Raw genomic sequence first — 13159 nt, 5'->3', positions numbered from 1 at the left:
GTGAACATGCTTTCATAACTATTCACATTTTTTATCTTCAAAATATTGACTTTACTTAGAAACATATGTATGTCCCCACACACAACAGGATATCCAATCGTAAATATTGAACATGTTTAATATTTACAATTTGAGATCAGTGCAGCCAGGATGGACTTTTGAGCTCATCGGGGGATGTAGGGATGCACAGATACCGATACCGGATCAGATATCGGGCTGATACTGACTCAAACATTTGGAATGGATATCGGTGACAATGGGGCCGATCTATTAAATTATATTTTTATATACTATATACATTATATATTGGAATTTTAATTCCTGTTTAAGTTTTGACCAATTTGTTGCAGCATTAAAAAGGTTTACACTTGAACTGTAATTCCTGTTAATTTTGAAAAAAAAATGTATGTATGATTTCTTATTTTAATAATAAATAACATTCACAAAAAAAAAGAAACGTGTGTGAGCATTAAACATAACATTTTCTTCAGTTTCTGCTGTACTCAATCATGTCACTCATTTTTACATAAGAGGTACAAAGAAAGAGAATAATTCAAACTTTCATGATACTCATGAAAGTTTGAATGTAAAATTCACAGCACTGCAAATGATTATTATTATGTATTTTCTTAATTCAGCTCTCAACTACTACGTTAACAAATAATTCATATTTTAGTCGATGTCGGTAAGTAGTGAAAAAATGCCCATCATAATTTCCCAGAGATCGAGGATATTGCTTGGTTTTTTTTTCAGTTCAAATCCCCAAAATGTTTCATTTACAATCATATGAAACTGAGAAAAAGAAGCAAATCCACACATTTGACAAGCTGGAACAAGGAAAATATATCTTTATTTTATATGTCTTAAATGATTATCAAAAATGTCTTTTGTTGATTGACTCTTATTCATCTGATCTTGATGAAATTGTATACTTATTTCCTGACAAAATACGTTATATATACTGTTACACCAGCACTGTCTTACATTCCTTACAAAACTCGGATTATTTCAACCAATATTTTTATCTTTTCATGAAACAATGCCCCGTTCCATTGCTACTGTGCTAGGCTTTAGGCTATATCTAACCTTGAGGATAAAGACAGCACTGGAGGCTATAGCTAATCATTGTCATTGACTGCTGCTGCAGAAGAAGAAGAAGAAGAAGAAGAAGAGAGGAGAAAAGCAGCTGATTTTACCTGGGGACACTCAAATAAAACTTTCTCCTGCCATTAAACAGACAAAGTGATTCCACCTGCCGGGATGAGTTCACATCCTGTTTGGGATTTTCATTGTAACTGGGCTGCGGTCGAAAAGTCAAAAAATGACGTCCTAACCACTTTTCCTAACCACTTTTCCTTGACCTCGATGGAAAATGTCATGAGGTCAAAGAAAGATGAGAAGGAGAATTCAGAAGTACTTAGGAAAATACCACCATGGTGTTAAGAGAATCAGACTGGACTTACACTAGGCTTCGTAATTATGATGCGACGGCGGCGGATGTTAGTGACGCCGGTCTGCCGTGGTGAAACTACAATGTTCTGAAGATGGACTAGAAAAGACGCTGCTCCCCCCGTACTTTGTTAAATAGGTCTTTCAATGACAGACTGCTTCACCTGTGGTGTGTGAAAGAGAGATACCACAGCTCCTTCTCCTGCTGGAACACTTTACATCAACAGATAATAAAGAATCCTGATATAATGTGGACAACTGGTGAAAAATATCACTTCATTACCAAGGATGGAATTGAAATAAACAAAGGAATATATGATAAATATTGAGCTAATTGTTGGAGCTATAGAGAAGGTGTAAGACCATATACTTCTTCCCTCTCCTTTTGGGACATGTAATATTTATTTATGTTGATTATTTGTTAATAGATTGTTTACTGTTCATTTTATTAGTTATTCTTGTTTTGTATTTTACTGAGGTATTTGTTACATGTTCCAAATAAATAATTAATTAAAAACAAAGTGAAACAAAATGGTTGTCACTGTCCATTGATATTAAACATGAATCCCAATTAGTGTATAAGCGTATGAAAATATGCGAGATAAACATAGTTTGTTTTCAGGAACGGCCGAATTGTGCGTCGCTTTAAATGCTGCGGCTGCCAGGAATTGTGGGATGTATTCTCTCCTTTCCTTTGGTAAAGGATGGTCCAGTATATCCTCTGCTAAAGGAGATAATAAAGGAAGCATTGAAGCTCCTTTCCTCAACATTTAGAGGATTCAAACAGCTCTCATCATGGCTGCTACTGAGATACTTACGGGTCATTTCACTCTGTTAGGAACCTTCCTAAGAGAAAAGGACTATTCGGCCGCAATCCTGGTTGTGATGAAGAAATTAGCTACCACTGATGCTGTTCAAAGAACTTCAACTTCCTTGTGTATTATTGTTGTCAGTGAAGCGTTTCACATCATGTGCTACAAATGATGCCTCAAAGAATTTAATCAGCGTGATCCTAAATGTTTTTTTCTGTGGTCATGTACTATTTTAGGAAAAAAATAATTCACCATACCCAACTTGTACCCATCATATGGGAATAGTCTAACAACTTTTTGTTTCAACCTTGAAACTATCAGTCCAAAGTCCAATAAAAGTTCATGTTTCTGTGGTTATATGTAACCTTGAGAATAGAGGCAGCGATGCAGCTGATCATTGACACGGACCAGAAAACCCACCAGACAGCCAACCTGCCAGACCGCCCAGGGGACTCAACTCCACAAATTAAATAATTACTGGGTTTTTAGAGCCATCAAATCCCTGACTGGTGCTGCTGACTGGAGGAACCACAAATTCTTAAGTCAAAACTGAAATAAGCCACAAGTCTGAGATAGAAGCCCACAAAGCACTTAAAGTCGTACTAATCATTGTCATTGACTGAAAAACACAGCTGGAGATTTTTTAAATCAAATCCTCAATGCAAAGCAGACAAGCAGGTAGCTTTACAACAATAAGGTACTACTAACCTCTACCTAATAACTACCATCACTTAATATAAGAAGCCTGCACTATGCACTATCAAGCAAGCCAGAGTGTTTAGGGACTATATACCTGTATATGTGTGTGTGTATGTATGTATATAGATAGTTGGCGACATATCAACAACACAGAAAGCAGCGACTCCATGAAAATATTTCTGAACAAGAAAAAGCATCTTTTACGCTCTATTCTAGAAATACCAGCCAGCACAGTGACTATACAACACAACTAATGTTAGCCTTCTTGTCACACAAGTATGCAGTTTTCTGAAGCAGAGGGAGAAAGGAGAGGCCTGAACTTTTGATGTTCTTTAAGCAAAATAATGCCGTTTTGACTTTACTCCTGAAGTACAAATATATTGAACCTTTTCCACTCCTTGAGGACGTGGGCACCCTCGGCCAACTTGACTTTTTTCAGGCTCAGTTTTAGAGTGAAGGTACTGGTATCATATAACACTAGAGAACCTAAGGAATCCATTGGTACCAACCATGTCATACTAGCATGTTGGGAAGAACGCTATGAATTTATGCTAAATTTTGGAGAGGAAAAACTGGCATGGCGATTTTTGAAGGGGTCCCTTGACCTCTGACCTCAAGATATGTGAATGAAAATGTGTTCTATGGGTACCCACGAGTCTCCTCTTTACAGACATGCCCACTTTATTATAATCACATCCAGTTTGGGGCAAAAACCTTGCGTTTTTTTTGCATGCAATACAAATGTGTTATTTCCATCTATTCTAAAATGATGTGTTTGAATATTTATGCATACTAGGCTCCATAAACAGTCTTGGTATTGCATGAATTGGGTATGACTACAAAAGCTCTTGTGGATTCAATGAGCCCAATTGTATCCATGTGTGATGATGTTAGTCCCCATAAGAGCCATTTTATTGACCTCCCTGTATAAAATGACCTTCGGTGACCTCTAGGATAATCACAACCTCATGAAACTTGACAGCTACAAACTAGAGACCTAGAGCATTCAGAGGATGGATGGATCAAACTAGAGACCTAGAGCATTCAGAGGATGGATGGATCAAACTAGAGACCTAGAGCATTCAGAGGATGGATGCATCAAACTAGAGACCTAGAGCATTCAGAGGATGGATGGATCAAACTAGAGACCTAGAGCATTCAGAGGATGGATGGATCAAACTAGAGACCTAGAGCATTCAGAGGATGGATTGATCAGACTAGAGATCTAGAGCATTCAGAGGATGGATGGATCAGACTAGAGACCTAGAGCATTCAGAGGATGGATGGATCAGACTAGAGACCTCGAGCATTCAGAGGATGGATGGATCAAACTAGAGACCTAGAGCATTCAGAGGATGGATGGATCAAACTAGAGACCTAGAGCATTCAGAGGATGGATGCATCAAACTAGAGACCTAGAGCATTCAGAGGATGGATGGATCAAACTAGAGACCTAGAGCATTCAGAGGATGGATGGATCAAACTAGAGACCTAGAGCATTCAGAGGATGGATTGATCAGACTAGAGATCTAGAGCATTCAGAGGATGGATGGATCAGACTAGAGACCTAGAGCATTCAGAGGATGGATGGATCAAACTAGAGACCTAGAGCATTCAGAGGATGGATGGATCAAACTAGAGACCTAGAGCATTCAGAGGATGGATGGATCAAACTAGAGACCTAGAGCATTCAGAGGATGGATGGATCAGACTAGAGACCTAGAGCATTCAGAGGATGGATGGCTTTCCTAGCTAGATTGACAATAAGGGGGTTTCTGAGTAGTTTCAAGAACACAAGTGCTCGCCATCCAATCGCTGAAAAATGCAATTCTTGGCTTTTTCTGTGGTGTTCGTCAAGGTCTTGGTGTCTTAATGTGGTATTTTGGAGGGATTATTGATCATTTTTTTATCAATTCTCGATTGGTAAAAAAAAAGGGTTAAATTTAGCACCAAATTTGTGTAACAAATGGTATGAACCCAAAAACTAATGCAGCAACTTATGAAACATAAGTGAGCATGGGGATGACCATCATATACTTCTATCATAATGTTCTACGCTCTCATACACTTTCAAAATTTACTTTAACTCATTAATTGATTGTTTATTTTTGATTTATGACTATAACAACTTGACACAAAGTGCTGAGCTGCATCTCAAATTAATCTTCATATTCCCAGCTTTCAGATGATGTACACCACTTCTCTGTGACATCTACTGTTGACCAACTGTCTTCCCCTAAAGACCCGCTGGACCCCCCTAAAAAAGACTAAAATGGGTCTATGAAAAAGAGGGGTGGAGTGGAAAAGGTTAATGGTTTACAACAGTTAGAAATACCTCAATTAAACCCTCATTAACTATCACACCAAGTGTGCTATTACTCAAATCAAGTGTACTTCTTTATGTTTTAAAAATCATTCATTTAGCTTTTGTCTTTTATTTTCTTACTGTAACTAACTGAGAAACATTTACACTTTTAAGGTGCTGTTCAACAACTGACCCTGAGGTACAGGAATCGGTTCATTATAGCGTTATTATTTGTTAAGAACACACTAGAATCCATGGAAACACACCAGCTCTAGCAGGAGCAGAAAAGTCAATTTATTAAGAGCTTGGAGGACACTGATGAGATTTCCCGTGGCTTCAGGAGAGTAATAAGTGTAATCAGGCGGGGTGATCGATTTTTGAAGGTTATCCATCAGTCTTGTAAATAAAAATCTCACACTTAATCGACTTGCCTGGCTAGATTGAGGTTAACCAGAAATAAATTGGGATCACCTTTTCTAATGAAGTCAAACAAGGCCTCCTTCACTCTTGTAATTTTCAGGGCTGGGGGTCAATTCGCTTTCAATTCAATTTAGTCAGCATGTAAATTTAAACTCCATTACCTAATGGCAGAGCACTCAGTTTCATTCATTTCACTCGAGATTGGTCTTTCTCACTGAAGTAATAAGAAAATGTGTTTTGATCTTTCATCTTGGCATCGGTGTTGTGCTCCATTGACTTTGACTCATTAACTCAAAAGAAAGCAGTCGTTCTACATTTATTACTTAAGACTAGGGAAGTCTTAAGACTTTCTCTGAATGGTGATTTTCACTATCCACATTTAAAAAGCCATGTCTACATAAATATTACTACTATACTACTATACCCATATCACAATGTTGTGGGCTAGTTTGTGTAGTTTGACATTATTGGAGAACAAACTAGAGATGAACAACTTTACAGTTTGCCATCATACTATTGTTGGTGGTTGGGATTTACCAGCAGGGGGAGCTGCATGTTCTCATAACATTTAATATGAATCAATCAATGAATTTAATGACTTTTTCTGAATATTTCATTAGCAGGTCTAGTTTGTATGTACTGTAGGCCTCAGCAACGTTGACAGTACTTGTCTGAGATTGAATTAATGTCCCTGACACAATAGGATGTCGCTGACATCGGACTTCTGCTCCTCCTCATGACTCTGTTTTCAGGCTTTAGAAAATCTACCCTGGAACGGGAGACTTTGACCAATCACAGGTCATTTCTTTGAGAGAGCGTTCCTATTGGCTGTGCTACGGTCATGTGACTGGAATTTGGTGTCCCTTCAACAGATTTCACAATGGCGGCCGCGTCTCAAACTTTCTCATTTTACAGCTAAACCAGAGATAACCACAGATGCCGTTAGGAGCACCGGAGGACACCGGAGGACACAAAGGAACATGATTTTTTTCAGGTTACCTGTTTCATGTACTACTGTCAGGGTTTAATAAAAATAACTTTTTTTTAATCATATTTGCTCCAATCTCACCTTTAAGTGACTTTCAAAACGGCATAATACCGAATCCAATACCCTAATTAGACTAATAAGAAGTAAGGAATACTTTCACAAAGATTTGTTACATGAGTGAGTCAGTGAATGATTGCTACATAAGCTAGAGAAATATTCACATATTCTCCATATAGCTGGACTGTCTTTGACTTTTTCCTCAATACTACAAATTTCTGTAAATCACATCACTTACAGACGTAGGCAAAGTTGTTGGTAACGTTCCGTTAAAGAGAGAAAAACCCACAATGGTCACTGAAATAACTTGAAACTGACAAAAGTAATAATAAATAAAAATGTACTGAAAATTAACTAATGAAAATCAGCTATTGCTTTTGAATTGTGGTTCAACAGAATCATTTTAAAAAACAAACTGATGAAACTGGCCTAGACAAAAATGATGGTAGCCCTAGAAAAGATTGAAAATAATTTGACCATAGGGAAATATTAAACTAAGGTGTGTCCTGTAATTAGCATCACAGGTATCTTCAAACTTGTAATCAGTCAGTCTGCCTATTTAAAGGGTGAAAAGTAGTCACTGTGCTGTTTGGTGTCATGGTGTGTACCACACTGAACATGGACCACAGAAAGCTAAGGAGAGAGTTGTCTCAGGAGATTAGAAAGAACATTATATACCTTCATGTTAAAGGTAAAGGCTATAAGACCATCTCCAAGCAGCTTGATGTTCCTGTGACTACAGCTGCACATATTATTCAGAAGTTTAAGGTCCATGGGACTGTAGCCTACCTCCCTGGACGTGGCCGCAAGGGGAAAATTGATGACATATTGAAGAGACGGATAATACGAATGGTAACCAAAGAGCCCAGAACAACTTCCAAAGAGATTAGAGGTGAACTCCAAGGTCAAGGTACATCAGTGTCAGATCGCACCATCCGTCACTGTTTGAGCCAAAGTGGATTTAATGGAAGACAACCGAGGAGGACACCAAATCATAAAAAAGCGAGACTGGAATTTTCCAAAATGCATATTGACAAGCCACAAAGCTTCTGGGAGAATGTCCTTTGGACAGATGAGACAAAACTGGAGCTTTTTGGCAGGTCACATCAGCTCTATGTTCACAGACGCAAAAATGAAGCATCCAAAGAAAAGAACACTGTACCTAATGTGAAACATGGAGGAGGCTCGGTTATGTTATGGGGCTGCTTTGTTGCATCTGGCACAGGGTGTCTTGAATCTGTGCAGGGTACAATGAAATCTGAAGACTATCAAGGCATTCTGGAGCGAAATGTGCTGCCCAGTGTCAGAAAGCTTGGTCTCAGTTGCAGGTCATGGGTCCTCAAACAGGATAATGACCCAAAACACAGCTAAAAACACCCAAGAATGGATAAGAACAAAACATTGGACTATTCTGAAGTGGCCTTCTATGAGCCCGGATCTAAATCCTATTGAACATCTGTGGAAGGAGCTGAAACATGCTGTCTGGAGAAGGCACCCTTCAAACCTGAGACAACTGGAGCAGTTTGCTCACGAGGAGTGGGCCAACATACCTGTCAACAGGTGCAGAAGTCTCATTGCGAGTTACAGAAATCACTTGATTGCAGTGATTGCCTCAAAAGGTTGTGCAACAAAATATTAAGTTAATGTTACCATCATTTTTGTCTAGGCCAGTTTCATTAGTTTGTTTTTTTTAAATGATTCTGCTGAACCATAATTCAAAAACAATATCTGATTTTCATTAGTTAATTTTCAGTGAACTAACCCTAACCCTATTTCAGTGACCATTGTGGGTTTTTCTCTCTTTAACGGAACGTTACCAACAACTTTGCCTACGTCTGTACTTAAAAGGTGTGGTCTTGCAGCCTTACTAAATAAATTGTGGAGACGTCATGTATCTCATTTTTGTCTAAATTGAAAATGAATGCACATTCATATGTTCACAGCAGTAGCATTAGTGGTTTTCTTTTTGGTCTTCACATCCCTGCATTCCCTTGAATCAACCACAGTCACGTGGACAAACTTATACAAAATAACAAAAATATCAGACTTCTGATCAGAAACCTTTATCACATGTCACAGCCAACCCTACGTTTCGCCCGGTCTAATAAAAGAAAATAACCTTCAAAAAGAAATATTTTTGTCAGCTATGGAACTACTGTAATCCATGCCCGTTGTGTGCATGTGCACCCATTTCTCACTTATTGTATATAGTGTGTTTAGATTCATTCAAATGTTTCCTTTAGCTCGATCAACTGCAGTGTCTCTGTCTCTGTATATCTGTGTCTTCATATTGGCTTCTTTAATGCAGAGTTTACCTGAGAGGCGATGAGGTAGAGGATCTCCCCGAGTGGCGGCAGCAGGAACTGCTTTACTCTACTGTTCCTCAGATTATCTCTCAACAGGTCGGTCAGTGTGGACACCGCCTGGAAAGAGAGAAGAGATATAGTTTTAATCAGCACATCTGTCTTATTGTTGCAACAGTAAATGAAAAACTGAAATTTTTGCCAAGAAAATGTACCAGAGTTAAATCAACAGCTCTCTAAGATGATGTCAATAACATTTAATTAGTTCTAGAATCAGTTATAATTTAACAAAGGTGGTATTCCTTCATATGTAGTCTGTATACTAGGATATATCTAATATGTGATTACAAATATATGATTACAATCTGCCTTTAAGGCTCTTCAGACATCTTTGTATAATCTAAAATTGAAATTGTCCAATCTTGTGAATACCTGGAAGTTTGGCTAGAGAGCAGTCTCACCCTTAAACAGCATGTGGAGCAACTGGAACAGAAGCTAAAGATAAGATGTCAACTATGAAGATATCCTTTATTCTCATGCTTAGTCACTCTACCTTAAAACAACTTGATGCAGTTTATCATCATGCTTTGTGTTTCCCTTCAGGAGATGAATATCGTACTCATCGCTGTGTAAAATGTAAAAAAGTAGGATGGTCCTCACTAGCAACAAGAAGCCATTCTATCATTTTTATTTATAAAAGGTCTCCTGTTTAAACTACCTCAGGTTATCACTTCTCCTCATTTAAAACCAGCTCTCTCTAAACCTGATCTCAGGTCTGTTGAACACTTCTTGCTCCTCAGGTAAATACTGAACTAGGGAAGACTGCCTTACCCCTCTTAGCACCTAATAAATGGCATCAATTACAGACGACTTTAAAACTTGAACATTTCATCCTACTGGCCGATTTTAAACTTTTAACTTCAAATCTATTTAGTGATGTCTGATTGAAAGTGGGGAACTATATCAAATCACACCACAATACAATAAAGGTAGGATAACCACCACAAATAATAAAGTAGACCATGACCTGACCATGCAACACCAACTAGTGTACGCAACTTCTCTTCATATATTCAATGGTAGAAGATATTCTGTGTACATAAAAAATACTATTTTAAATGAAAAAACTGGGGATGAATCTTTTTTTGTATATGACAAAAAAAAGAGAGAAACAAGAGAGAGGTAAGGGTAAAAGCAGAAAGAGTAAAAAATGAGGAGGAGAGTGAGAAAGGGAGGATGAAACAACAGAGAAAAGGAAGAGGAAGAGGGAATGCACATAACAGAGACAAGAGGATGAATAAAGAAAAGAGAGAAGTAGAGAAAAGAGATATAGGTCAAAGAAAAGGTTGGGAAAGAGGCAGAAAGATAAAGTAGGAAAGCGAGATATGAGCTGGACAGCAGCAACAACAATCACATGAATGCATGTATACACAAAACAAGTGTATTGCAAGCATTAAGTATATGCACACGCATAACTAGGTACAAAAATTCATGCAATCATATGCACTTGTAAGTAATGCACCCCACACACGCGCGCGCACACACGCACGCGCACACACACACACACACACACACACACACACACACACACACACACACACACACACACACACACACACACACACAGAGTTAAGTATATGCAGAGACAGCCTTGCTGGCTGGCTGGCTGCTTCCTGGCATTAGCATTACTGCCAGCTTCCTCCCTCTGTGATCTGATGCAAGTTCTGCCTCACTCCTCTATCTCTCCCTCTCTTCTCTACTTTTTCTTTTTCCATCTCTCTCTCTCTCTCTCTCTCTGTTCTGTCTCTCCTTCCTCTATTGTTTTTCACTCTACTTGTCTTTTCTTCCTGCTCTACTTTGAATTGCCCTCTATGTATGTATGTATCACATAATATCTCTCTCTCTCTCACCTACATCTTTCTCTCACACTCGCTTGCTTTCACTGTCTATCACCTTCTGTCTCTCTTTCTCGTTGTAGGGTGAGAAGTGGTAACAGTCTGTTTGTCATGTACGCTCTCAACAGATCTCCCCCTCTCCCAGAAGAGTTATTCTCTCCTTTTATTTCTGCCCAAGGAGCGTGGTGTATCCTCCTCATGCTGAGCCATCGATGAACATGGTACAGGTTCAGTTTCAAATCAAATCAAATCAATTTATTTTTGTATAGCGTCAAATCACAACAGAAGTTATCTCAAGACGCTTGTTTGCCACTGGAATCCTGAGTAGGTCTGAACATTATTGCCAATACACTTTGAGATAAAACCAGAAGCCAAAATATGTTTTAGTTGACCTTATTTAAACTTATCTATACATAAATTAGACCAGGCTGTCCCCACCTTCGCTCAATGTCAGCTGGGATCGGCTCCAGCCCCCCCGCGACCCTGAATAGGATAAGCAGTTACAGATGATGGATGGATGGATGGATACATAAACTATAAACACATACCATGTTGTGTCACTTCTAACCAAGTATATGTGAGTGGTAGATATGTGCTGTGAAACAAACTCCTCTTGGTTTTCTGCCTCTTTCCCACGTTATTGCTCTCCGTTCTTCCCCCTCACTCTCTTCCTGAGCTAAACCCGCTGATAACACAAATGGCTGAGTGGATAGCTGAGATTCTGGGGTGTGTTTGAAACTGGTCATGCAGCTGCTCTCAGGCGGAGGGTACTGAAAGCAACCCCTGTGCAACGAGCTAAAGTGGAAAAGCAAACATAAACGCACACACACACACACAAAACTATTTTCCCTCACAGAACACATTATCATTATCTCAGCATCAACACTCCCTCAGATCAAATGATGCACATGAATGCACACAAGGAAACATACATATGCACTTAATTAACGTCCATAAACAACACATATATAGTGGGGCAGAGAATAAAAAGATGTCCCAGCACACGCAAGTTTTGCAAATACACACACAAATATGACGTGCACATGAGCAGTTACTGTGAGGCAGATGTGTAAAGAAAGAATACAGAGAACAAGTTGGTGGATTATCGGCGCTATAAAGGAACTGCACATCGTTTTACAGCTAATACGAGGTTTGTCTCTGCTGAGGTGAGAGAAGAGGCTGACGTATCAAGCAGTATTGCAGCATTACAGTCAGAGGTAACCCTCTTATCTTCAAGCGGCCCAGCTTTCCACTTAAATTTGTTTAACTTTCTAAATTTGCATGCTAGCTTTTTACTGAGATGTCCCAAGAACAACCCTTGCAAAATATGTCCCAGATATGGCAGATATGACGTACTGTATGTCAAATGGTAAAACAAGACAACAAATGTGTGGCTCAAATATACAAAGGAATTTAAGTTATTGTATTTAAACAGATTTGTTAATGAATTAAACGCCTATGTAAGAGATGTCGGACGTAGATTATGCACTAAGAATATATATTTTGTTTGATCATATTAATCTATACTGTATGTTTTGAATATCAAATTTCATTAGTTGTCACACAACACAAGGGATCCAAACTCATCTTTACCTTGGGAGTATTCACAAATGCTTCAAGTAGTGTCTTCCTGGAGCCAATGCCCTCTGAATGTGTGTTCCTAAAGATTGCTGTGAGCTTTTAGGATGTGTTAAGACTCTATATCCCCACGAAACAGCCTGCAGTGTGAAGCTTTACCGGCTAAACCGCTGTTAAAAGCCACAGAAAACTTTATAAGTGCCGATAAGTGAAGGGGGAAAATGATATCTAGTTGGTTTTAGAAAAGCACAGCTTCCCTACGTCGCATGAGGAAAGCAGCAAGATTGTGTTAGTAACATTAACCCAGAAAATATTATTCTCATTTAATTCTATTGAAGGGAGAGAAGACAGAGAGAGAGAGAGAGAGAGAGAGAAAGAGAGAGAGAGAGAGAGGGACAAAGACAGACGGGATAAAGGAGAAGAGAGAAAAGAGATAGCAGGCAGACAGACAGAAAGGACAGAGTGAGACAGACAGACACAAACAGGTGTGTGTGTGTGTGTTTGTGTGTGCTTTTTTTTTTTTGGGGGGGGGGGGTCGAAGCATATAGCAGTTACCATGGTAACTAAGCCCAGCCCTGACACTCCAATCAGCAGGACTGCAGCAGGAGAACCCCTGCTGAGACTAAACACACACACACACACACTCAGAGGAG

At 38.9% G+C, this 13159-nt stretch overlaps 1 protein-coding gene across 4 annotated transcripts in view; it reads right to left on the bottom strand.

Moving 5' to 3' along the window:
• Positions 1-13159, bottom strand: part of ulk4 (unc-51 like kinase 4) — a 109415-nt gene that overhangs the window by 82283 nt on the left and 13973 nt on the right. For all 4 annotated transcript variants that reach the window (XM_074654824.1, XM_074654822.1, XM_074654825.1 and 1 more), the window contains one exon: positions 9046-9153. In XM_074654824.1, the coding sequence (XP_074510925.1) occupies positions 9046-9153 (108 nt within the window). The remainder of the gene's footprint in view (positions 1-9045; positions 9154-13159) is intronic.

The sequence above is a fragment of the Sebastes fasciatus genome, chromosome 12 (assembly GCF_043250625.1).
Source record: "Sebastes fasciatus isolate fSebFas1 chromosome 12, fSebFas1.pri, whole genome shotgun sequence".
In the NCBI taxonomy this organism is placed as follows: Eukaryota; Metazoa; Chordata; class Actinopteri; order Perciformes; family Sebastidae; genus Sebastes; species Sebastes fasciatus.
This window is presented reverse-complemented; position numbering and strand designations above follow the sequence as displayed.